The 27,119-nt window shown below is 47.2% G+C and overlaps 1 protein-coding gene across 4 annotated transcripts in view; it reads left to right on the forward strand.

The window, feature by feature from the left end:
- Positions 1-25,040, forward strand: part of cyfip2 (cytoplasmic FMR1 interacting protein 2) — a 146,926-nt gene extending 121,886 nt beyond the window's left edge. For 3 of the 4 annotated variants that reach the window (XM_059650574.1, XM_059650576.1, XM_059650575.1), the window contains exons 23-32: positions 1,773-1,860; positions 4,169-4,312; positions 6,211-6,301; positions 12,167-12,297; positions 13,389-13,461; positions 14,076-14,170; positions 15,780-15,818; positions 16,711-16,949; positions 19,651-19,798; positions 20,968-25,040. In XM_059650574.1, coding sequence (XP_059506557.1) covers positions 1,773-1,860; positions 4,169-4,312; positions 6,211-6,301; positions 12,167-12,297; positions 13,389-13,461; positions 14,076-14,170; positions 15,780-15,818; positions 16,711-16,949; positions 19,651-19,798; positions 20,968-21,135 — 1,216 coding nt within the window. In that variant the 3' untranslated portion in view covers positions 21,136-25,040. The remainder of the gene's footprint in view (positions 1-1,772; positions 1,861-4,168; positions 4,313-6,210; positions 6,302-12,166; positions 12,298-13,388; positions 13,462-14,075; positions 14,171-15,779; positions 15,819-16,710; positions 16,950-19,650; positions 19,799-20,967) is intronic. The other variant, XM_059650577.1, reaches the window with a different exon arrangement.
- Positions 25,041-27,119: the final 2,079 nt, after the last annotated feature.

The following is a 27,119-nucleotide window of genomic DNA, read 5'->3' on the forward strand; positions in this document are numbered from 1 at the left end:
GTGGAGTATATCACCTCAGGGCCTTTTCTCCTCCACGTTCCCAGTGAATGGGATTGCTTCCAACGAGCTGTCCCACTCTCCGTGCTTCTCCTCACTTTGGAAAGGCTTCAGAGAAGAGGGTTGGACGTTCTTCATCGTGCAACTCTCAGAATAGCCAAATCTAGAGGTAGCAATGATGCAGTTTCAGCAGCTGCTGAGCTGAAGCAGAGGTAGAGGCAACAATGTTGCGAAGTTGGTCCAAGTGTGTTGATTTTAGTGCATTGGTAATGATGCTCATCATGGGGTCAGATACGGGGTCCAGACAGTCCTGCGTCAGGCCGTGAACGGGAAGGCAGTGAAGGTGGGGGCTAGAGAACCAAGTTTGTGGTGTGGATTCAAGGCAGTGACCTTGTTCTTCCGAATCTTTAACCGTGAGGAATCTCTGCTCATCAGCTACTTGGAACACGTTGTAACAGGCCATTCAGCCCATCTGTCTGCTGCTGATGTTTGCTGTCTGCTGAGCACATCGGTGTAGCCGCGCTTTCCTGCCCTTTCCTCATGTCCCTTGATATCTCTCCTTCAGCCACCTCCTCGGCCCGAGCTTTGGTGTCGAGACTTCAGTCGCTAACTGCAAGTGAATCCCATAGACTCACAGCTCCCTGTTGAAGGTGTTCCACCTTTGCTAAATCTGTTGCTTTTAATTTGTCTTCATTCTTGACCCCCTCGACTGCTACAAGCAGTTGCTTAGTTTCTAACCAGTCCAGCCCTTTCCTTCACAATTTGTGACTGTGTTCTCCCAGTTTGTCTGCACTTGATCTGGCATTTTAGTTTTCCCAAAGTCCCAGTTTACAGTCTTCACATTCTGACAGTTCCGGTCGCTGATCCCTGAGCAGTCATTGTCCACGGAAGGCTTGCAGTGTCCAGGACTCGGAAAGGGCCAGCAGTGGAGAGTGAGGCGATGAATGTGAATGAAACAGGTTGTGAAGAAATCAGCACTTCGATACATTGGTGAATGGAGAGGTGTTCTGTATTCAATCCTGTGCTGTGCCCAAGCCCAGGGGCTGAAATCAGGAGACCCAGTGCTACCGCTGTCATGGGACCCCAGTCCCCAGTCCTGTCTGACCTTGGGTACAATGTACAACCCTGCTCCTGGCCCTAAAGCCAAGAAAGCTGCACTAATTGGGCCCTGATAGACCCCTTTGTCCCAGACATTGGCTGTGCCTTGTCCTGAGAGTGTTTGGGGCAGTGTAGAGAGAGCTTCACTCTGCATCGAACCTCATGCTGTACCTGTCCGAGGAATATTTGATGGGATTAGTGTTGAAAGAGCTTCGCTGGGCCTTTGGGACATTTTAAAACAGTACAGGTAGCATTACACTGTGTCTGACAACATGCTATGCTTGCCCTCAGAGTGGAGAGGGAGCTTCATTTGAAAAGCAAGGAGGAAGATTTACTCTTTATCGAACTCCATGCTGTCCCTGTCCTTGTGGTGTTTGATGGGTCAGTGTGGAGAGAGCTTTAGTCTGTATCTAACCTTGTGCTGTCCCTGTCCTGGAAGTGTCTGAAAAGGACAGTGTTGAGAGAGATTTACTTGCGGTTCGAAAGAGTAGAGAAAGCTACATCGTGTATTTAACATTATGTTGTACCTACCCTTATAGTGTTTGACTCTGATGTTATGACTTTGATCTGCAAAGTGTTCTACCATTTAAAATCTTAGATTGCCGGCATCCATGAGATTCACGGAATCACATTTATTTCTCTCACGCTGAAACTATTTTCCTCCTCTGCAAACCCAGGTTTGTTCGGACAGCAATTCCCTTTACAGATGAGCCTCAGAGGGACAAGCCTGCCAGTGTCCAGCCATATTACCTTTATGGGTCAAAGGTGAGTGAGAGCTGATTCATGATGTGACGCTAGAACAAATTAGAGTTTTGCTGGATTCTCAAACAGCAGCTTGTGAAGAGCACTTTATTATGTTTCAAATTTTATATCTGATTTGAATTTTGTTGGCAGTTTTGTTTGGGTGTGTTTTGTGACCCATCCTGGTGCAGATTCATGGAAAAACAGTCACTGTCTCCTTGAGAGGCAGCCATTTTGTGCCCATAGTATCCCACTGGCTACCACAAAATGGATGACTGTACAACCTTCTATCTTCTCCTCTATCCATCTTCGGTCCACCTCCCCCTCTCTCCCTATTTATTTCAGAACCCTCTCCCCATCCACGTCTCCGATGAAGGGTCTAGGCCCGAAACGTCAGCTTTTGTGCTCCTGAGATGCTGCTTGGCCTGCTGTGTTCATCCAGCTTCACACTTTATTATCTCGGATTCTCCAGCATCTACAGTTCCCATTTTCTTTGACTGTAATAATCTGTTTGTTTCTTGGCATTGTTTGGGATATTGAGAGAAATTCTCTGGGTTTGAAGGGATCTGTGGAGAGTGCGATGTGATATTTCGCCTCACATGCATAGAAAACCAATTTTGTGGTGTAGTGAGATCTTTAGTAACCATCTAAACTATTGGAACACCAGTGGGTGACAAGGTAGATGATATTGGTGGAAAGCCTTCTACTGGGCTTTGGTTTGATGATTTGACGCACAGTTTCCCAATTCTGCACATATCATTGTTGCCAGGGGCGTGCATCGGAAATTTGCGCCCATGTGGTGTCCAATTTTCTGAGCATTTTGCTTTGGGAATCGCAGCAAAGGTCCTCAACCTCCGCTGTAATCTTCCTGACACAATGGGAAGTTAGAAAATTATGCCTTGTGATCACACAGAGAAAATATCTAATTATTGACCATTACCAAACCTCCAAATGACAGCCTGATTATTCTAGTGCAGTCACTGCATAATCCAGAAATGTTCCAAACACTCAAAGCATTCCCTATAGTGCAGAAAGAGGCCATTTGGCCCAAGAACATCCCGCCCAAACCCTGCAATCCCACATTTGCCCTGGCCAATCCACCTAGCCTGCATTTATTTGTGGGAGGAAACTGGAGCACCCGGAGAGAACCCACACAGATGCAAGGAGAACGTGCAAACTCCACACAGAGAGTCACCCGAAGGTGGAATCGAACCCGGGTCCCTGGTGCTGAGAGGCAGCTGTGCTAACTGCTGTGCGCACCCTGTGTGGGATTTGTTTGATTCTACACAGCAGAAGCAGGCCATTCAGCCCAATGGGTCTGCATTGGCGTTTGTGCTCCTGAAGCACCTCCGAACTCTTCTTCAAACCCGTTTGACACTTTTGTTTCTTTTCTTCACTGCATCTATATTGTTTGCCTCAGATACTCCTTATGGTGAATCCCACATTTGCACCATTATCCGCGTCAATTTCAGTGACAACAGATGGCTGTTTAAATGTGCTGGAAATTGGTGCAAATTTGGCGATCCCCACGTTCTCAGGGGTTGGGGCATTAAATTGGCAACTTGCTGCAATGCTACAGCCTGATTCCCACATTCCGGTCTCCCTGCTGTAGGAAGGATGTTGTGAAACTTGAGTGGGCTCAGGAAAGATGAACAAACATGTTGCCAGGATTGGAGGGTCTGAGCTACAGGGAGAAGTCTGAATAGGCTGGGGTTATTTTCTGAGGTGTGTCGGAGGCTGAGGGGTGACCTTATAGAGGTTTCCAAAACCAAAAAGGGCATGGATAGGGTAAATAGACAGGGTCTTTTTCCCAGGGTGGGGAAGCCAAGATTAGAGTGCGTTGGCTCAAGGTGCTAGGGGAAGGATATAAAAGGGACCTGAGGGGCACCTTTTCATGCAGAGGGTGTTGCGTGTATGGAATGAGCTGCCAGAGGAACTGGAGGAGGCTGGTACAATTAGAACATTTAAAAGGTGTCTGGATGACTATATGAAGACGAAGGATTTAGAGGGATATGAGCCAAATGCAGGCAAATGGGACTAGATTAATTTCGGATATCTGGTCAGCAGGGACAAGTTGGACCAAAGGGTCTGTTTCAATGCTGTACAGCTCAATGACCCTATTACTTTACACCAGTTGTGGCTGAACTAATGGGATAATGGGATCGTTGAGCCTGTGCTATTGCTGGATATATTCCACACCCAATAATAACAGACACCACAAGGGTTCTTACTTGCTTCTGACTGGTCAACGTCAATTGGACCAATTGTGGTTAAAGGGCGCTACCTGAATGTTGCTGACTGGCTGTGTTTTCTCTACATCCTCTCTCCTCAGCCCCTGAACATAGCCTTCACACACATCTACAGTGCCTTCCGCAACTTTGTGGGTCCCCCTCACTTCAAGACCATCTGCCGGTTGCTGGGCTACCAAGGTATCGCTGTGGTGATGGAAGAGCTCCTGAAAATCGTCAAAAGCCTGGTAAATGGTTGGCTCGTGCAAGACTCTAAAGAAAACACAACCTTGTATAAGCACAGAAAACAGGACCTTCCCAAATGCTTTGCAGCCTTTAAAGTTCTTCTTGAACTGCACAACAGTGATTAGTGTTACCAGATCCAATTTGGGCCGAGCTGCCCCACCCCGCCACCAAACAGCATTGTGGTCATGGCTGGATAATTTGTCCTGGTGATGTTGCCTGGGGAATAAATAATGGTAAACTTGATTTTGATCAAAATGTGGAATCTTCTACATTGGTCTGACAAGGCTTCAAGCTTAACACTTCATCTGAAAGACTGACCTTCCTAAAATGCATTGCTCCATCAGTAGAGAATCCCTACAGGGTAGAAGCAGGCCATTCAGCCCATCGGGTCCACACTGATCCCCTGAAGAGCATCCCACCCAGACCCACCCCCTCTACCCTATCCCAGTAACCCTGCATTTTCCATGGCTAACCCATCCAATGCACACATCCCTGAACTCTATGGGCAATTTAGCACGGCTAATCCACCTAACCTACACATCCTTGGACTACGGGAGGAAACCGGAGCACCCGGAGGAAACTCACGCAAACACGGGGAGAATGTGCAAACTCCGCACAGTCGTGCGAGGGTGAAGTTGAACCTGGGTCCCTGGCGCTGTGAGGCTGCAGTGCTAACCACTGAGCTACCCACGGTGCTGCCCCTTTGATGATATAACACTCCACCAGGACTGCCCCTCTGAAAGGGCATTGCTCCGTTAGCGCTGCCCCTCTAATAGCGGAGCTGACCAATGAACGTGGGTTTAAACTTTGCCCTGGAGTGGGACGGAGCACACCTAACACCACATAATCCTGACATTCAACTGCGTTTCCCTCATCAGTGAGAGCCTGAACCTTATCTGTGCCCTAACTAGGCATATGAGGTGGCTACTACAGGAGATCAGACGTTGAGCAATGCCAACAAGTGACTTGCCTCCTGTTTACCCAGAGCCTGTCCGCCATGGAATGGTGGAATACTCTCCACTGGTGTGGATGAGTGCAGCTCCAACAACGCCCAAGACTGTCAACATTGTCCAGGACACAGCAGCCTGCTTGACCAGCACCCCCATCCATTGGCTTGAATATCCATCCCAGCTAAAGGTGCCACAAGGTGGCAGAAGCGAGCTGCTCTGCAATGACTCGCCCAGGGTCTGTTGAAGGGAACTTCCAAACTTGCAACATCTTCATCCCTAATTGCCCTCAGGATGGTGTGGGTGAGCCACTGCTGTGAACTAGTCACTTACTGTCAGTATTCTGATCCAGACAGTGAGATCAAGGATTGGGACCCAGTAGCACGGAAGGGACTGTGATGTGGCTCATAGACCATAGAATCCCTACAGTGTGGAAACAGGCCATTCAGCCCAACAAGTCCAGGGTAATGTGGACCCTCTGAAGAGCACCCCACCCTGACCCATTCCCCGACCCCTGCATTTCCCCATCTCTAAGCCACCCAACCCCAATATCCCGGGGCACTGTGGACAATTTAGCATGGTGAATCCACCTGTACACTTTTGGACCGTTGGAGGAAACCGGAGCACCAGGAGGAAATCCACACAGACAGTCGCCTGAGTGCGGAATTGAACTCGGGTCCCTGGCACTGTGAGGCGGCAGTGCTAACCACTGAGCCACCGTGCTGCCCTAATCAGGATGGGATGTGGTGAGGTGGGGAGTGTCTCAGAGGAGAGCTTGCAGCAGGTGGTGTTCCCCCTGTGCCCGCTGCCCTTGGTCCTTGAGATAAATTTGTAGGGTGCAGGGAAGGGGGAGGTAGGGCGTTGATTTGGGAGGCAGGGATACACAAGGAGAGTGATGGGAGATTGGGAGTTGCCAGTGAGGTTAATGGCCTCTGTTTGATTCTCTGCCACAGTTACAGGGCACCATCCTGCAGTATGTGAAGACCCTGATAGAGGTGATGCCCAAGATCTGCCGGCTGCCTCGACATGAATACGGATCCCCAGGTCAGTTCACAGTGAGCCAGGGACCAGTCTTTTGGGGAAATATGGACTGGTAACCCCTGGAAATTGGGCCCAGCTCAGGCTGAGCAAGCCTACACAAACCAGAGGGGTCGACAAGAGGGGACGCTGATCTCACTGATGACCAGCCGAGCAAGCAGCTAGGGTATGTCTCATCCAATCATTTAACGCACCTCTCCGATGTCATCTTAAACGTGGACGCAGTTTCTGAGACAATGAATCTCTCTGCCTCACAATTCTGTGTGAAGTAGTTTCTCCTACTTCTCAGGAAGGGTCAATCAACCCAAAACATTGACTCTGCTTTCTCTCCACTGATGCTGCCAGACCTGCTGAGCTTTTCCAGCAACTTCTGTTTTTATTTCTCCTCCTTCTCTGCTAAATGATAAACTTATTGCATGACATGGCTCAGTAGGAGGCCATTCTCTCCTTGGGTCCATGCTAGCTTTTGAAGGAGCTGTCCGTTTAGTGCTACTCCCCTACTCTCTTCCCGAAAGCCTTGCAGATATCTCCAGTTCAGTTATTTAAATAGTTCTCTTTTGTTCTGAGGAAGGGTCACCGGACCCGAAAGGTTAACTCTGTTTTCTCCTTCACAGATGCTGCCAGACCTGCTGAGCTTTTCCAGCAACTTTGTTTTTGTTCCTGATTCACAGTTACAGAGAGAAGCTGTTCTTTTATTTCATGCATCATTTGGTGAACCACTGTGCCACTGGATTTCAGATTCATTTTAAAGCACTAGTTGGATTGCATTGTACAGTATGTTAAGGAAATTATTCCCTCATGTGTAACACTGTCTCGTCTGGATATTTATAACTTCTAGGTAGCTTTTTCCTTCAGTTGAAGCTTTTTATTATCAAAAGTTTGCCCAAACTGCTTCATCATTGGCAGATGGCGATGGGATGTGTGCTGGAAGAACAGAGAATACAGGGGTTTGAGGGGAGAGGCAGGAAATAAGGACGGGACAAGACTGAATTTGGGGGAGGAATGCTTAAAATGACAGTGATAAAACATCAAGGTGTATTTGTGGTTTGAGGCAACAGTATTGAGGAAGGTGCTGAGAACAGAGTGTTAGTGAGGCAGATTTTATAGTGTGTTGACTGAAGCCCCCACCTGTGAGAGAGGTGGGCATGCTTTAAGCAACTGAAGTTGTTACCTGGAAGGGGCAAATCTATTGGATATTCATAAACATGAGCATGGCGCAGAGAACAGGCGAGATTCAGAGTCTAAAAGGGGTACAGTCTCCAGTGACCTTATAGGGGTGTGGAGGTCACTATGTCTGTGTTAAGTTGGGGAAGGAGTAGAAGTGTGGGTGGGGGGATGTAGAAGCCCCAGGTCAGTCTAGTCAGTGTTTATGTGATTCCGAGTAATGTGACCTGTGTTTGCATGGGTCAGGGGTCAGTAACGAGTAAGTCAGTGTTGATGGAGTTGGCATGTTACGTATCACAGGGGTAGCGCATTAGAAATCAAAGACTCCTATTAATGGAGTTGTCACAAAAGTTAAAGTTTTTTTTAGAAATATGCAAAATTCCCCAATTTACTTGTCCTTTAGACTCAGACCAATAGGAAACATGGACCAGATTTTGGTATTTAACAAAAATTGCTGTTTATTACAAATAGATTCTAACTAGATAGACAATTATAAACCTTGACATATAACTCTACCAGTTAAAACCTCCTTTCTTCACACATGCAGACAGACATAAAAATAGGGTGTTCTGGATGGAGAGAATGATTGGGAAGGGACTTCAGTGATCCTTGTCCCACAGGGCTTGGAAGAGATCATAGAATCATAGTATCCCAACAGTGTGAAAGCAGGCCAATCAGTCCATCAAGTCCACGCTGCCCCTCCGAAGAGTATCCCACCCAGACCCTTTCCTTGTAACCCTGCATTTCCCATGGCTAAGCCACCTAATCTGCACATCTCTGGACTGTGGGAGGAAATTGGAGCACCCATTGGGAACCCACACAGAGACAGGGAGAACGTACAAATTCTGCACACACAGTCACCCGAGGGTAGAATTGAACCGGGTCCCTGATGCTGTGAGTTGGCAGTGCTAACCACTGAGTCTCTGTACTGCCCCAATTGATCATTTAGCTTGTCAGAGCACAGCTTCGCAATCTTCCTTCTCCACATTTGTTCATTTGTTTGCAGGATGCACAGGGTGATTGGTTCATTCTTATAAAGGTCTCTAACTTATCAGTTGCATTGAGCTGTAAGTTTTAATTAACGAGGCAATTAAACTGTCTATCTTCAGACTTGAGAGGTTTACAGAAGAGTGTAAACAGCTTGTTCCCTTGCACAGGTCTGATGGCTTCTCACTGAACGTACTCATACCCGAGCTCAACACCGAAAGATCTGCAGACGCTATAAATCAGAAACAAAAACAGAAGTTGAGATTGGTTGTCTCGCTGAGCTGGATTGTTATTCCGCAGATGTTTCGTTACCGTGCTTGGTAACATCCTCAGTGCAGCCTCTGATGAAGTGTTTTCCTGCCTGGTTTTTAAACTCTGGGGTCCATTGCGATGGATTGCCTCACTTCTGGGTTTCCTCTGTGGTGGAATGTATATGGGGTCAAGTTCAGTGTGTTATTAATAGCATGCTTCATGGACTGCCATGCTTCCAGGAATTCTCGTGCTTGTCTCTGCCTAGCCTGTCCCAGGATCTTGGTGTTGTCCCAGTCGAAGTCATGGTTCTCCTTGTCCATGTGGATTGAGATGAGGGAGTATCGGTCGTGTCCTTCTGTAGCCAGTTGGTGATCATGTTCTCTTGTTGTTAGTTTCCTTCCTGTTTGTCCAATGTGGTGTTTCTCACAGTCTCCGCAGGGGACCTTGTGGATGACATTGGCCCTGTCCATGGTGGGGAGTGGGTCTTTAGTTCGAGTGAGCACTTGTCATAGGGTTGATGTGGGCTTGTGTGCCACTCTGATGCCCAGCGGTCATAGAAGTCTTGTGGTGAGTTCTGACATGTTCCTGATGTAGGGTAGTGTGATGAGTGTGTCGGGGCGTGTAGAATCTTTCTGATGCTGTTCTTGTAGGCATCTCCTGACCCAGTTCTTTGGCTGCCCATTATCCCTGAACACTTGGAACAGGTATTCCTCTCCTCTTGGCGTAGTTCCATGTGGCTGCAGTGTGTTGTAGTCCTTTTGAATAGCGATCGCACACAGCTTTGTTTGTGTGCGCTGGGATGGTTACTATTGAAGTTCAGTACCTGGTTTGTGTGTGCAGTTTTTTGGGGTACTTTCATTTGCAGTTCCCCATTTGACTTGTACCCTACCATGATGTCCAGGAATGGGAGCCGTTTGTTCTTCTCCTCCTGCCTGGTGAATCTTATTCTGGTGACGGCGTTGAGACTATGGGTCTGAGGGGAACTTCTGGCTTGTGGTCTTTAGGGAGGCTGTGGAAACGGGGTGTGTTGGTTCCTTCGGGTTTCATTCTTAAGAAGTTTGTTCTGTTGTTGATCTGTCCTATACACGCTACAAAGACTTAAACAAACAGGACAGATCAACAAAACAAACTTCTTAAGTATGAAAGATAATAAAGTGTAAAGCTGGATGAACACAGCAGGCCAAGCAGCATCTCAGGAGCACAAAAGCTGACGTTTCGGGCCTAGACCCTTCTGAGATGCTGCTTGGCCTGCTGTGTTCATCCAGCTTCACACTTTATTATCTTGGAATCTCCAGCATCTGCAGTTCCCGTTATCTCTGACACATTCTTAAGTATGAAACCTGAAGGAACCAACACACCCCGATTCTACAGCCTCCCTAAAGTGCACAAGCCAGAAGTCCCCCTCAGACCCATAGTCTCCTAACCAGGCAGTCCATTGCACAGATTAGCCAGAGAACTACAAAGAAGACTCAAGCACCTAGTCAACAAATCGCCCCACTCCATTCACTCAGCCCAAGAATTCCTCAACTCCATCAAAGACATAAAGATAGAGGACGAAGAGACCATGGTATCGTTTGATGTCACTGCCCTATTCACATCAATAGACATACCACTAGCAAGGGAAACAATGACAACACTACTTGAATAAGAACGCGACCCCAGTGACACCATCTCCAAAGACAACATGCTTAAATTACGGGATCTATGCCCAACCACCCACTTCACCTTCAACGGCTAAACATACGAGCAAATCAATGGGACACCCATGGGATCACCTATCTCCGGACTCATAGCAGAAGCAGTGATGCAAAGACTGGAAAGGACTGCCCTTCTGTATATCCAGCCTAAACTATGGACACTCTACGTAGATGTCATCTTTGTCATCATTAGACAGACCAAATGAGAAGAGACGCACAAACTCATAAGCAACACCCTCACCGGAATAAGATTCACCAAAGAGGAAAAAAGAACAAACGGCTCCCATTCCTGGACGACATGGTATAACACAAGTCAAATGGGGAACTGCAAATGAAAGTACACTGAAAAACCACACACACGGACCAGGTACTGAACTTCAACAGTAACCATCCCAGCGCACACAAACAAAGCTGTGTGCGAAAGCTATTAAAACAACACACTGCAGCCACATGGAACTATGCCAAGAGGAGAGGAATACCTGTTCCAAGTGTTCAGGGATAATGGGCATCCAAACAACTGGGTCAGGAGATGCCTATAAGAACAGCATCAGAAAGATTCTACACGCCCCGACACACTCATCACACTACCCTACATCAGGAACATGTCAGAACTCACCACAAGACTTCTATGACCGCTGGGCGTCAGAGTGGCACACAAGCCCAAATCAACGCTACGAAAGTGCTCACTCGAACTAAAGACCCACTCCCCACCATGGACAGGGCCAATGTCATGTATAAGATTCCCTGCGGAGTCCGTGAGAAACACTACATCGGACAAACAGGAAGGAAACTAACAACAAGAGAACATGAACATCAACTGGCTACAGAAAGATACAACCAATACGCACTCATCTCAATCCACATGGACAAGGAGAACCATGACTTCGACTGGGACAACACCGAGATCCTGGGACAGGCTAGGCAGAGACAAGCACGAGAATTCCTGGAAGCATGGCAGTCCATGAAGCATGCTATTAATAAACACACTGAACTTGACCCCATATACATTCCACTACAGAGGAAACCCAGAAGTGAGGCAATCCATCGCAACAGACCCCAGAGTTTAAAAACCAGGCAGGAAAACACATCGACGTTTCATCAGAGGCTGCACTGAGGATGTTACCAAGCACGGTAACGAAACATAAGTGGAACAACAAAACAGCTCGGTGAGCCAACCAATCTCAACATCCACAACCCGAGCTACAAATCTACTCCAAAACCTTAAAAGCAGAAGTTGCTGGACAGGCTCAGCAGGTCTGGCAGCATCTGTGAAGAGAAATCAGAGTTAATGTTTTGTGTCCGGTGCCTCTGAGAAAGGGAAACTGGACCCAAAACATACCTGAGCTGTTCAGCTACCTGGGAGCCAATCATATTGTTGTTAGCAGGCAAAACGTTTTTGACATTGATAAGTAGGCACTGATCAACAAACCAACCAGTGCTTGTTGCCAACCAAATGACCATTCGCAGTCCCCTGGCTCTCGCCTCACTGACTAGCCTTCCTTCACTGCTTGAACCAACACCTGCGTAAACAGCACTTCCAGAGAGGGTCAGGAAACTTGCTTTTAAAAAGTACAGTGATCATTCTACAATTCTTGGCTTTTAAAAAGGCCTTTCTCCCCAATCAGTCCAAAAAATAAAAAGATACAGTTGTTGCAGTGCAATGGGATATCAGTGTGCCAGAGGTCAGGATAGTGGAGAGTTATTAATGGTTATGGTAGCGCTCAGATTGAATGAGATGGCATTGACTGTGACCTGCGTACCTTTGTCCCAGGAATCCTGGAATTTTTCCACCACCAGCTCAAGGACATCATTGAGTATGCGGAACTGAAGACGGATGTGTTCCAAAGTCTCCGGGAAGTTGGCAATGCGATCCTCTTCTGCCTGCTCATCGAGCAAGCCTTGGTAAGCCCTGTCATGAGAATAACTGGGTGAACGGTTTGGAAAATACTGGGGTCACCCTTCGCCACATGAGAATAGTAAGGCCATTGTTTTATTTCTGCACGACTGATCTACATGATTGACTCGGTGCTTTGTGTTCAACGCACAATCCAGCAGCCCTCCCAGTAACAGTGTTTGTGTCACCTACATGATACATTAAAGTAACACTTTAATAGCACCTTCCAAGCCCGTGACTTTGAAGGCAGCTCACCACCACCTTCTTCAAGGGCAACTAGGGATAGGCAATAAATGGCTGTCAGGCCAGCAATTTGAACATTCTATAAAAGAATACAGAAAAAAAGACCTGTTGGTTCTGGAAACAGATGTAAAAACAGATCACAAATATTTCTAAAGTGAAATTCGGAAGATGTCTTTGGGGTTTTGAGGACTGTTATCAAGTAGGGTTATCCAGGATCATCTGAAGTTATGCAGCGGGGTCAAAAAACAAATTTCAGTAAAAGAGTTAGTGTACTTCAGAGATGGGCTTTGATGGGAGTATTGGAGGAATGCGAGATGCTAAGCTAGGGTATGAGACAGGTGGACTTTTGTTGGGAGTATTAAGTCTTCTATCTGTAAGAAGCTGGAAGGCTGAAGACATGGGTTCTTGTTATCTAATTTTGTAACATGTTGATAATGATTGGTTAGAGTCATACAGCATGGAAACAGACCCTTCTGTCCAACTGGTCCATGCTGACCATGTTCCCAAACTAAATTAGTCCCACTTATTGCATTTGGCCCATGTCCCTGCAAATCTTCCCTATTCATTAATTTATCCAAATGTCTTTTAAACATTCTAACTGTACCTACATCCACCACTTTCTCTGGCAGTACATGCCACACGCTAATCTCTCTGTGTTTTTTAAAAAAAAGTTTCCCCTCCCATATCCTTTTTAAATCTTTCTCCTCCCACCTTCAAAAATGCCCCCTATTCTCCAGCTCCATTACAGATTGACGAGGTTAATATTTGTTGGATTTTTGCTGCCTTGTAGATTGAACATGAATCATGATGGCTGTTTTTGTTCAGTGACCTGAGTTAGACTTTCTCTTGCCCACAGTCTCAAGAAGAGGTTTGTGATCTTCTGCATGCAGCACCTTTCCAGAACATTCTACCCAGGGTATACATCAAAGGTCAGATGTTTAATGGAACTCTGTATAACGTGAGTTTGCGGGTGTGTAACAGTGTGTCTGTCTGTCTATAAACCCATGTATACACAATCCACATCTGCAACACTGTGCAAATGAATGATCCCTGCATCCCACTTTTGAGTAACAATGTCGTGTAACAAAGTTCCTCATCGACCCTGTCTCTTCCACATGCGGAAGTGGCTGCCCTAGAGATTCCTTGATTCTTTGTGGATGTTCTGCACGTTTTGGGATGGGCTTGTTTGCTGCCCCTTCTGTATTCTGAGCCCTGGATCAGAATGAAACTCTAAGAATGCTGAAAGGAGGGTGATGATGCTAACAGAGCTGGCGACCAGAGGTACCCTATGACGTAAGTCATAGAATGGCCCCCACACTCAAGACCATTCGGAATAGTGGGTCACTTGGCAGAGATGCGGTGGGTGACTTTGGACAGAAAAGGTTTTGCTTTGTACGAATGAGCTCACTGACCTGTAGTGTGTCTGAGTGGGGAGTGAGGGATGGATATAGATCCTGGTGAACAAAGATTCAACTTGATGAGTGTGAGAAGGTGCAGCAATGACCAGCAAGAAGCAAAACGTGACTTCTTGTCTTATTAACAGAGGGTGAGCGGTTGGAGGTCCGAATGAAACGCTTAGAAGCAAAATATGCTCCTCTGCACCTTGTTCCTTTAATCGAAAGACTGGGGACACCACAGGTAAGGGAACGATAGTCCTGTGAATGCTGTTTCTCCAAAACCTGCATTGCTTTTGATCATTTTCCCCAAGTTGTCAATGGCAGCACAGGACACACCCAGTAGGACACTTGGCTAACAGGAGTCTTGCAAAATGGGACCCTCCTACAGTAGGATGCCTGCCCAAGCAGGGGACATAACCAGTGAAAACCTCGAACAAAGGAACACTAACACACATCAGAAGAACCTCATCCAGTTGGGAACGTACCCAACGGGAACCTTGCTAGTCATGGGCAGAATTCTCTGAGATGGCCAAGCGCTTGGTTAGTCATTGGGGTTTGCCACATCACCAGCTGCAGGAACAGGTCTCTGCCCCATTAGATACTATCCCTTTCTCCTACAAATCTTCCCTCATCATCCCTCACTTCAAAATAAACCAACACCCGACCCCTCCATGCTTGTAAACTGCGGTTTCATTTCCCAGTTCCCTTTCCTCTCTATGAGTGCGTTATCATCTCCCAAATCCATGCCCGTCTTTCTCATAGCATTGTGTTTAAATTGCTCTCATCATGTTCCCACTCCTGCCACATCACTAAAGTGACTCCTATCTAGGGCACAAATCACATCAAGGGATACTTATCTCTGCTTACCACTTGCCTGCAACCTTCAACAATTTTTTGAACCTTTTCCTTCTCCTCTAAACCTGCTCCATTGTCATTGAACTGCCTGTGCTTGATTCTATCTTCACTGACTCATAGTCGATGAACACACTGACTCCTGGTCCTTGAAAAGATACCCCTTAGAACTGGATAATAAAATGTGAGGCTGGATGAACACAGCAGGCCCAGCAGCATCTCAGGAGCACAAAAGCTGACGTTTCGGGCCTAGACCCTTCATCAGAGAGGAGGATGGGGAGAGGGATCTGGAATAAATAGGGAGAGAGGGGGAGGCGGACTGAAGATGGATAGAGGAGAAGATAGGTGGATCTCTCCATTCCCCTTTTCTGATGAAGGGTCTAGGCCCGAAACGTCAGCTTTTGTGCTCCTGAGATGCTGCTTGGCCTGCTGTGTTCATCCAGCCTCACATTTTATTATCTTGGATTCTCCAGCATCTGCAGTTCCCATTACCCCTTAGAACTGGAACTGTTTGAGCAATCTTTAGGTCACCTTTGCTCATGTGTCCTTTTTGTGGCTTGTTCTGAAATTCTGTCTGATTCACGTTCTTGCTAATGGCGTTCGGCTGTGTTAAGGACACTTCATAAATTGCAAGTTGTTGTTGTGGCCCGAACATAGCCCTTCCTGTCTGGGATCGTGGGGGATAGTTTCTGCGAAGAACCTTATTGGCAGCTTGCTCACAGTTTGCCCTGTGCTGGAGCCAGATCGAGTTATGACCAGCTCGCCTCTAGTATTGGTGGACATTTCCTGGAAATCTCCCCCCTTCCATGCCCCAAAAACTGGGATGCTTGAGGACGCGGCTTGATCATTACACCCACCCCACCCCCATTTCCGCCCACCCCTCCCCCAGGCCAAGCCGTGACCTCAGGCATCTCCAACTGCTGAAGCTATGTGACCAGCAGACAACGTTGGCCTCTGAAGAGTTTCTTTCCTAAATTAAAACTGTTTTACCCCCCCAGAACTTTTCGCAGCGATGGAAAGACAATCTACCAGTCAGTGTAAGTAAACTCCATAAAACCTTTAGCTCATCGCAGCCAAGGTTGCCCCTGGGCTGGGGGTAGCATCAGCCTTGGGGATGGAGGGGGTGAAGGGAGGGTGGGTCATATTCCCCAAACACTGGTGTGTGTGTACAATGAGAGTCTGTGTTGTGGGTGCAATGAGACTGTGTGTGTGTGTGTACAATGAGAGTGTGTGCGTGCGTGCAATGAGAATCTGTGTGTGTGTGTGTGTACAATGAGAATCTGTGTGTGTGTACACAATGAGAATCTGTGTGTGTGTACACAATGAGAATCTGTGTGTGTGTACAATGAGAATCTGTGTGTGTACAATGAGAATCTGTATGTGTGTGTGTACAATGAGAATCTGTGTGTGTGTGTACAATAAGAACCTGTGTGTGTGTGTGTGTGTTTGGGACCCGTACCCCAGTGAGAGTGTGTGTGTGTGTGTGTGTGTGGAGGGAGGGGGTACCCCGTACCCCAGTGAGAGTCCAGTGCTTAAGGACGGGTGGGAGGGTTCGGGGTGAGAGAAATGGAACCTAAAAGGAGCCTGAATCTACTACCTCGCACTGGGCTAGGAGCCAGTTGTGCTAAAGGGGAGGCCGTATTTTAACAGCAGTGAGTAAAATGGTGTAAAGTGTGAGTCTCTGTGCTCCCTGTGTCCTCAACATAGGGCCAAGCAGGAAAATGTGACCGTTCCCAGCTGCACTCAGCAGATGAGCTAAAGAAATCGAGATAAATGTGGAAGGCTTTTTGTTCATTTTAAAGTGTGTTGTGTAGCAGTAATTTGGTCCGATATGTGTGGTATTGGTATGAGAGTATTTCACAGCTCGATTCCCCAGAGCGAGTTTCTTGCTGTGTCGCCGCTGTTCATGTTGTGTGTTCATGTCTGCAGCAAATAGCGATTGCCCGAGAAGGGGACCTGCTCACCAAGGAACGCCTGTGCTGCGGCCTGTCGATGTTTGAGGTGATTCTGACCCGCATTAGGAGCTACCTGCAGGACCCAGTGTGGAAAGGACCCCCAGCGACCAACGGTGTCATGCATGTCGATGAGTGCGTGGAGTTCCATCGGCTGTGGAGCGCCATGCAGTTTGTTTACTGCATTCCTGTTGGGACGAATGAGTTCACGGCTGAGTACGTGCAGGAGCACAAAGGGTTAACGGGCGAGCGGTGGGGAGGGAGGCACTGTCCTGAGCCCGATACAATAACGACATGATGCACTGCACCCACATGCAGACTGAGGCTCCAGCACATAGTAGAAATACAAACAAGGAACAAGAACTTTGAGCCTGTTCCTCTGTTGAATAAAATCCTGGCTGAGCTGATTTTAATCCCTGAAGGGTCTAAGCCTGAAACGTCAGCTGTTGTGCTCCTCACGTGCTGCTTGACCTGCCGTGTTCATCCAGCTTCACACTTTGTTATCTCTATATTCCTGCACATCCCTGTTAATCCTTCATCCCCTTCGTCAACAAGAATCTGTCTCTATTTGCACATTTTCCATGCATTGCCTTTCGAAGAACAGAATTTCAAAGACACTCAAACCTCTGAGGGAGGTTTTCTCCCCTCATCTCTGTCTTAAGTGGGTGCCCCCTTATTTTTAAACTATGATCCCACATTCTCCCACAAGAGCAACCACCTATTCAACATCCATTTAGTCAAGTCCCCTCCGGATCTTTTATGATTCAACTAAGTTGCCTGTGCCTCTCCTAAACCCCAGAGGCTGCAGGCCTAGCCTTTTAGCTTTTACTGATAAGGTAATCCACTCCTTTGAGACGAGGTGGGTTAGAACATAGAACATTACAGCACAGTACAGGCCCTTCGGCCCTCGATGTTGTGCCGACCTGTCATACCGATCTCAAGCCCATCTAACCTACACTATTCCATGTACGTCCATATGCTTATCCAATGACGACTTAAATGTACCTAAAGTTGGCGAATCTACTACCGTTGTAGGCAAAGCGTTCCATTCCCTTACTACTCTCTGAGTAAAGAACCTACCTCTGACATCTGTCCTATATCTTTCACCCCTCAATTTAAAGCTATGCCCGCTCATGCTCGCCGTCACCATCCTAGGAAAAAGGCTCTCCCTCTCCAACGTATCTAACCCTCTGATTATTTTATATGTTTCAATTAAGTCACCTCTCAACCTTCATCTCTCTAATGAAAACAGCCTCAAGTCCCTCAGCCTTTTCTTGTAAGACCTTCCCTCCATACCAGGCAACATCCTAGTAAATCTCCTCTGCACCCTTTCCAAAGCTTCCACATCCTTCTTATAATGCGGTGACCAGAACTGTACGCAATACTCCAAGTGCGGCCGCACCAGAGTTTTGTACAGATTCACCATAACCTCTTGATTCCGGAACTCAATCCCTTTATTAATAAAAGCTAAAACACTGCATGCCTTCTTAACAGCCCTATCAACCTGGGTGGCAACTTTCAAGGACCTATGTACACAGACACCGAACTTTCAAGGATCTATGTACATGGACACTGGGTTAGCCTTGGTAAACATGGGCTTACAGGGATAGGGTAGGGGAATGGTCTGGCTGGGATGCTGTTTGGAGAGTCAGTGTGGACTCGATGGGCTGAATGGCCTCTTTCCGCACTGTAGGGATTCTATGATTTTGTATTAGGACCAACTGAGTGAACCTGCACCGTTCTGCTCTCCGTATGCACCCTTAAAAATGGAAACCAAAACTGCAAACCCATGTGGTCTCAGCAATGGTCTGTAGAATTGAAGCAATACATTCTTGTACCTGTACTGAAGCCCCCTTGCAGCAAAACCTAACGTGCTGTTTATATTATGACTTGCATGACACACACGCACACACACATACATGTGTGCACACACACACGTATGCACACACACACACACACACGTGCAAGCACGTGCACACATACATGTCTAGGCCTGAAACGTCAGCATTTGTGCTCTCAAGATGCTGCCTCGCCTGCTGTATTCATCCAACTCCACACTTTGCAATCTCCAAAAGATATTACTGTGTCTCAGACAGGGAGCAGGAGCAAAAGCGTGATTCACTGGGATTACGAGCTCAGTCACCAATCCACACTCTTTCTGCATGGTGACACTGCTCCCACTGATCTTTAAAACAATCATATTTTAAGAAGACAATTAAAAAATAAAGAACTCAGACAGTCGCAGGTAGGGCCAACGTTTAATGCCCACCCAATGTTGCACCGAGAAATTGTTGGTGCTTTTTTTTCATAACTACTCAACAACTAAATTGTCATTTTTGCTGATACCACATTGTTAATCGCAGTTTTTGTTCTGGAACTGAATTTAAATCCTCAACTTCTGGTGGTATATAAACTCTCAGTTTTAGTCTTTTTGCCTTGACACTGGATAGTTTAGTTTTAATGAGTAGATCCAGGCAGTTACAACAGGTTTTGTTTCCAAACTCACCTCGATCGTGTGATTGCTGGGATTGGTGTGGATTTAAAGGCTGCTGGAGTTCCTGTCCCCTCACATTGAAAACTTACATTTCCATAGCACCCGAGATGACCTTGGCCAGTGAAGTGTTTGTTTTGAAGGGTCACTGTGAGGGGTCGATGCTGTAAACTAGTGGAACGTGACACCCAACTTTCACACAGTAAAGCTGCCTCCAACCAGCTTAGAGCGGACTGTGAACAAAACTGAACAACCTTCAAAGAAAAGCCCTGCATTTCTATAGCACCGTTCACCATCTTGGGAGGTCACAGCGTGCTTTACAGGCAGGAAGAAGATGCTTTTTAATGTGGAGTGTAGGCAAATTTGGAAGTAAAACAGTCCATTGAGGGAGTGCCGTGTTTAACTGCATCTGCTTCCTCCCCCCAGGCAGTGTTTCGGAGATGGTTTGAACTGGGCTGGGTGCTCCATCATCGTTCTTCTGGGGCAACAACGACGCTTTGACTTGTTTGATTTCTGTTACCATTTATTGAAAGTTCAGAGGCAGGACGGCAAGGATGAGATTATAAAGAATGTAGTAAGTACCTGCTCAATAGGCAACGCTGGTTCGGGCCCCAGACACACGAGACGATACAAAACAGTGGGAGAGGGGCAATGAGATTGCGGTTATTGTCTGCTGAGGGAAAGAGTTGGATGAATGGGTTTGGGGAGAGTTAGATGCCACGGTTCCGGCGCATTAGATTTCTGCCTTAAATTTTAATCAGAGAAGTAGGTGCAGGCTGTGTTTGCCTTTCCCCATCGTGCACCTAGCCAAAGTCTGGGACCACCCCAAGAATTCTACCCCACCGCTGTGGACGTGACGGCCTAGTGGTATTATTGCTGGACCTGTTAATCCAGAGATCCAGGTAATGTTCTGTGGACCCAGGTTCAAATCCCATCACAACAGATGGTGGAATTTGATTTTTTTTTAAACAAACTGGAATTATGAGTCCAAAGATGACCATGAATCCGATGTCAATTGTCAGGAAAAGCCCATCTGCGTTCACTTTAGGGAAGGAAACTGCTTCCATGTGACTCCAGACCCACAACAATGTGGTTGACATTTAACTGTTGTCTGGGTAATTAGGGAAGGTCAATAAATGCTGGCCTCGTCCAAGTCATCCACATCCCAAAGGTGAATTACAAAAAACACTCAATGGAGCTGTCCTCCCTGCTCAAGGTCAGTGTGAGTTTACTTTGAGGCCTCAGCACCTGGACTGCAGTTTGTCCTTCAGCAAGGCATGAACTATGGAGCCCTATCCCCTCAGAATTCAAGCTCAACATTTCAGACTAGGCGTAGCTTTTTACTGGAGTCACTTGGGTTTGACAGTAATTTCCAACTCAGTTCCCGAATGGCACAGATTGAGGAGAAATGGTGACCGAATCCAGATCAAGGGCTGTAACTATCAAATTAGAGCCCGATCATTTAAGGGTGATATCAGGAAGTGTGATTTCACACACGTTCAGAGAAACCTGGAACTCTGTTCCCCAAAAATCTGAGGCTCCCCTGGGGTAGTTGGGTAGAGGGGCACGAGAAATTTCGAAACATGGTAATATAACCACAGTGGGTTGATAGAGTTAGGGTGCTGATTGGCTAAATAGCAGAGCAGGTGGGAGGAGCTGAATGGCGGCCTCCTGTTCCTGAGTCAGCATCTCAAAAGCCTGATTTTGTGTCTAACGGCCTTGCCCATTCTGTGTTTCCCGTAGCCTCTGAAGAAGATGGCAGACAGGATCAGAAAGTACCAGATCTTGAACAATGAGATTTTTGCCATGTTGAACAAGTACCTCAAGTCGGTGGAGAATGACAGCTCAACGGTAGAGCATGTGCGTTGCTTCCAGCCACCAATTCACCAATCCCTGGCCACTACCTGCTAGAAGTGACACTGGCCTTTGACCCATGATCTTCGTTCAGGATGAGATCCAGAAACAGAACTGAGCTCAAGAGTCATCATGGACCAAATTTCTGGTTTAGTTTTCAGTGGTATCTGCATTCCCTGGTAATGCTTAACCTCAACCATGAGTCGGAGGGGTTTATCTCTAAGCTTCTCTGTGTCACTTTATTTCAACTGAGCCATTTAGAAACAAGAACAACATTTATCTTTAGCCACCAAATATTTGCAGCTAAAATTGAGCTGCTTTGTGTAAGTTACTTTTGAAAGAGGAGGAGGGGTGGACGAGATTAAATTTACTGATTGCAGGATTCAGATGAGAGCAACATGAGCTGACTTTAAATCGGTCAATTCTGCTACGTGTCCTGTACGTGCACTGTCCCTGGAGTGGTTAATGCTGTGTTATTATAACCTGGTGCTCCCTAGGCACCAAACCCATGCCACCTGCTATGATCTAAGCACTTTGCAGAGCCCTAGTTACAGTGTGACAGGGAGTTCCCTCAGGGTTTTAACAAGTGGTATCAAAAAATTTTGAACACAATGTAATTTCCCAATGGAAATTTGTGGTCATCCTGCCTGCCCCTCTGGGGACTATTCCCTTAAAAGCCTCTGATTTCACGTGTATTTGGAGAGAAGTGTTTTGGTGTGCAAACTTACATTTCTGTAGGACCCACCCCAAGGTGCTTCATAGCCAATGTTATATTTCATAAAGCTAGTTGGTAAAGGTTAGAACTGGAGCTAATTATTGCACACTTTCGGTGTTTATTTAGGGAGCTGCACATTGGAAGCATGCACCTCCTATCCAAGGAAGTTAATTTCAGGTTTTTGTCTACCTGGAGGATCTCAGGGGCATTTTTAGTCAACCTGTTCAGAGATGTTACGACACCTGCTGGAGCAGCTGGGATTTGAACCCAGGCCTCCTGATTCTGAGGTATGGACACTATTACTGCCACCACAAAAGCCCTGTATGAGGGTTCAGACCTGTTTTTCTAAACTACCTGTTGCACAGCTGTGGAGCAGGGGACTTGAACCCAGGACCTCCCATCTAGAGGTAGGCACACTACCAGTTTTCCATAAAAGGACCTATGAGGGCTCAGATCGATGCTCAGGTCACACCCATCAGCTGCAAACAATTAAATACAATTAATACACAATTAACAACCTGCTAATTCCAATTCTAAATGTTTCTGATTTTATTAGAGACTTCTAGTGCAACAGTAATATCCCCGTCTCTGGACCGGAAACTCTAGGAATTAAATTCCACCTGTCCTGAAGTTGTCAAAATAAGTCTGAACATGATTTTTTAAAAATGTATTTTGTGAAGTGTAGTTGCTGTCATAATGTAGGAAATGCTCAGCCTATGTTCAGCAACCTACCACATAGAACAATGAAATCAATTTAACGACAGGTAATATGTTTATGTCATACGAGTTGATAGTTTGTGTTGGACAGATCACCAGGAACTACTCAGAAATAATGCTATTGAATCTTTTACAGACGGTTTAACATCTCCCCTGAACAGCAGCACTTCTAGATGTGCAGTATTCACTCATTACTGTCCCTCTACGAGTACAGTCCTCCTTCAGTACTATCCTTCTACCAGTACAATGCTCCCTCAATACTATCCCTCCAACAGCGCAGTGCTCCCACAGTACTATACCTCTAACAGTGCAGTGCTCCCTCAGTACTATCCCACTAACAGCGCAGTGCTCCCTCAGTACAATCCCGCTAACAGGGCAGTGCTCCCACAGTACTATCCCTCTAACAGCGCAGTGCTCCCTCAGTACTATCCCACTAACAGCGCAGTGCTCCCTCAGTACAATCCCGCTAACAGGGCAGTGCTCCCTCAGTACAATCCCGCTAATAGTACAGTGCTCCCTCAGTACTATCCCTGTAACAGCACAGTGCTCCCACAGTACTATCTCTCTAACAGCGCAGTGCTCCCTCAGTACTATCCCTCTAACAGTGCAGTGCTCCCTCAGTACTATCCCTCTAATAGCACAGTGCTCCCTCAGTACTATTCCTCTAACAGTACAGTGCTCCCTCAGTACTATCCCGCCAACAGGGCAGTGCTCCCTCAGGACTATCCCTATAACAGTGCAGTGCTCCCTCAGTACTATCCCTCTAATAGCACAGTGCTCCCTCAGTACTATTCCTCTAACAGTACAGTGCTCCCTCAGTACTATCCCGCCAACAGGGCAGTGCTCCCTCAGTACTATCCCTCTAACAGTGCAGTGCTCCCTCAGTACTATCCCGCCAACAGGGCAGTGCTCCCTCAGTACTATCCCTCTAACAGTGCAGTGCTCCCTCAGTACTATCCCGCCAACAGGGCAGTGCTCCCTCAGTACTATCCCTCTAACAGTGCAGTGCTCCCTCAGTACAATCCCGCTAACAGTACAGTGCTCCCTCAGTACTATCCCTCTAACAGCGCAGTGCTCCCTCAGTACTATTCCTCTAACAGCGCAGTGCTCCCTCAGTACTATCCCTCTAACAGCGCAGTGCTCCCTCAATACTATCCCTCTAACAGCACAGTGCTCCCTCAGTACTATCCCTCTAACAGTGCAGTGCTGCCTCAGTACTATCCCTCTAACAGCGTGATCCTCCCTCAGTACTCTCCTTGTAACAGTACTGCACTTGCTCACTGCTGCACTTTTTTGTCACCCTGGATTATAGGCTCAAGTCTCTGAAGTGTGATTTTCAACCATGACCCCCTGACTTAGTTTTCCTGGCCTTAACCCCAAACAATGTGTTGGATGAATGGCTAAACATTTTAACCCTTTCTCTGACTCAATCCAACACGTTAACACACTTTGCATATTTTCATGTTTTGTAGCTGAAACATGCAAATAATTTAACTATTTCACAACCATTCAAATACAAGCAAAAACATAAAAGTTCTTGCGGATGCCAGAATGTCTCACGCAGTAGTGAAGCAGTATGCGACCAGTCCAGTAATTCAGAGAGTAATATTTTCTTTAAACAAACCATTGGTTCTCTAAGTTCTTTCGATAAAGAAACCTTTCCAGGTATTGGGCAAGAAACTGGACTTATATTAACCAGTTGTCAATGGTTCGTTTGGAAGGTTTACCACCATGTCAGAGTGCTAGAATGAGGCTGTCTATGCCGGCCATTCACAAAGCCCCCTGAATGACTGAAAATCACCAATACACAGGGTCTGGTAGAAAACTGAGAGGCCTCCGACCACAGACAACGTGGCCTGACTGATTTTTCTGTACAGCTTTGTCCAGCCAGGCTTCTACAAACTGTTTCTCAAAGACCTGAGCAGTAAAATCTGACGGAAGACTCTGGATCTCAGTCGCTGTGTTTAACGAAAAATATAAAATATTTATCAAATGTGAATGGAAATAAGGAGATATTATTGCCAGAGAACAAAGGAATTTTAACTTGCTGAATTAATTTATGTGTGATGTGTGGCCTCTGAGCTTTTAATGTAAATTATCAGTGAAAGAAGGGTTTTCTACACTCTGTCTGCTCTCCGTGAACAGCGGCGTTGTGAATTTGTTTGTGTTTGTACTGTTGCCGTGTTCTTAGTTTGGGTGTCAGCTATGACTGTTGTATCTGCCCCACGCACCCCTACCGCAGAACCTGTGATGAAAGATTACCAACAAGTAGCACTTTGGTAGCCAGTCTGTAGAGGATGAGAGGGTGTTGCAAACCTCTCTGCAGAACTAAACACGATTACTGGCCTTAAAAGTGTCACTCTCCTTCAGCTGATGAGTGAGAATGTAATCCACTGTTTGTGCACTGTTTGTTTCTTGGAATGTGTACAGTTTAAACACCACAACTGTGTACTGATGTAGCATTGTCAAATCCCACTACTGTCGTAGATAAGTCAAAAAGAAATAAAATTCCTGTCAAATATTACAACTACTACCTTTTAACGTTGTCACCTGCCAATGAGAATCTCTGAAAGGATGAACTTGAATTTATGAAACAGTGTCTTCATCTACAAAGATGTTTTGGAGCTGAATCAATTTAGTTCTTGAAGTTCAATGTAGTTAGTGTTACAGGTGATGCACCAAACTTATCTTTTTACACAGCATGATCCCACTAATGGAATTGTGTTAATCATCAGGTCATCATATTTGCAGTAATTTTGGTTAAGGTAGAAATACAACTAACATACGAGTTAGGGGCAGGAGCCATTTGGCCCATCAAGCCTGTTCTGCCTCTCAATAAGACCATATTAAGACCTCAGTCACACGTGTCATACGTCCACCAATTGGGTTTTTTAGGGCCACGGTTCAGGGGGCAAACCATTTTCTTCCAATAATGTGCGAGATCTTTTTTAAATCCTCCTGAGAATACAGGTGGGACCTCTGTTTGATGCCTCATTGATGGCCCACACCTCTGACAGTGAAGCATTTTGATTCTGTGATGGTGCTGCCCTCCCTCAGTACTGATCATTCACCAATACAGCATTTCTTTAGTCCTGACCCTCTGACAGTGCGGCACTCCTTTTGTACTGACCGGCCAACAGTGCAGCTCTCGCTCAGTACTGACCCTCTGACAGTGTGACACTCCCTCAGTACTGACCCTCTGACAGTGCGGCGCTCCCTCAGTACTGACCCTATGACAGTGCGGCACTCCCTCAGTACTGACCCTCTGACAGTGTGACACTCCCTCAGTACTGACCCTCTGACAGTGCGGCACTCCCTCAGTACTGACCCTCTGACAGTGTGGCGCTCCCTCAGTACTGACCCTATGACAGTGCGGCGCTCCCTCAGTACTGACCCTCTGACAGTGCGGCGCTCCCTCAGTACTGACCCTCTGACAGTGCGGCACTCCCTCAGTACTGACCCCCTGACAGTGCGGCACTCCCTCAGTACTGACCCTCTGACAGTGCGGCACTCTCTCAGTACTGACCCTCTGACAGTGCGGCGCTCCCTCAGTACTGACCCTCTGACAGTGCGGCACTCCCTCAGTACTGACCCTCTGACAGTGCAGCACTCCCTCAGTACTGACCCCCTGACAGTGCGGCACTCCCTCAGTACTGACCCTCTGACAGTGCGGCACTCCCTCAGTACAGACCCTCTGACAGTGCGGCGCTCCCTCAGTACTGACCCTCTGACAGTGCGGCACTCCCTCAGTACAGACCCTCTGACAGTGCGGCACTCCCTCAGTACTGACCCTCTGACAGTGCAGTGCTCCCTCAGTACTGACCCTCTGACAGTGTGACGCTCCCTCAGTACTGACCCTCTGACAGTGCGGCGCTCCCTCAGTACTGACCCTCTGACAGTGCGGCACTCCCTCAGTACTGACCCTCTGACAGTGCGGCACTCCCTCAGTACTGACCCTCTGACAGTGTGGCGCTCCCTCAGTACTGACCCTCTGACAGTGCGGCACTCCCTCAGTACTGACCCTCTGACAGTGCAGCTGTCCCTCAGTACTGACCCTCTGACAGTGCAGCTGTCCCTCAGTACTGACCCTCTGACAGTGCGGCGCTCCCTCAGTACTGACCCTCTGACAGTGCGGCACTCCCTCAGTACTGACCCTCTGACAGTGCGGCACTCCCTCAGTACTGACCCTCTGACAGTGCGGCACTCCCTCAGTACTGACCCTCTGACAGTGCAGCACTCCCTCAGTACTGACCCTCTGACAGTGCGGCACTCCCTCAGTACTGACCCTCTGACAGTGCGGCACTCCCTCAGTACTGACCCTCTGACAGTGCGGCACTCCCTCAGCACTGACCCTCTGACAGTGCGACACTCCCTCAGTACTGACCCTCTGACAGTGTGGCACTCCCTCAGTACTGACCCTCTGACAGTGCAGCTGTCCCTCAGTACTGACCCTCTGAAAGTGCAGCGCTCCCTCAGTACTGACCCTCTGACAGTGTGGCACTCCCTCAGTACTGACCCTCTGACAGTGCAGCACTCCCTCAGTACTGACCCTCTGACAGTGCGGCACTCCCTCAGTACTGAACCTCTGACAGTGCGGCACTCCCTCAGT

This window comes from Stegostoma tigrinum, chromosome 13, assembly GCF_030684315.1.
Source record: "Stegostoma tigrinum isolate sSteTig4 chromosome 13, sSteTig4.hap1, whole genome shotgun sequence".
Lineage (NCBI taxonomy): Eukaryota > Metazoa > Chordata > Chondrichthyes > Orectolobiformes > Stegostomatidae > Stegostoma > Stegostoma tigrinum.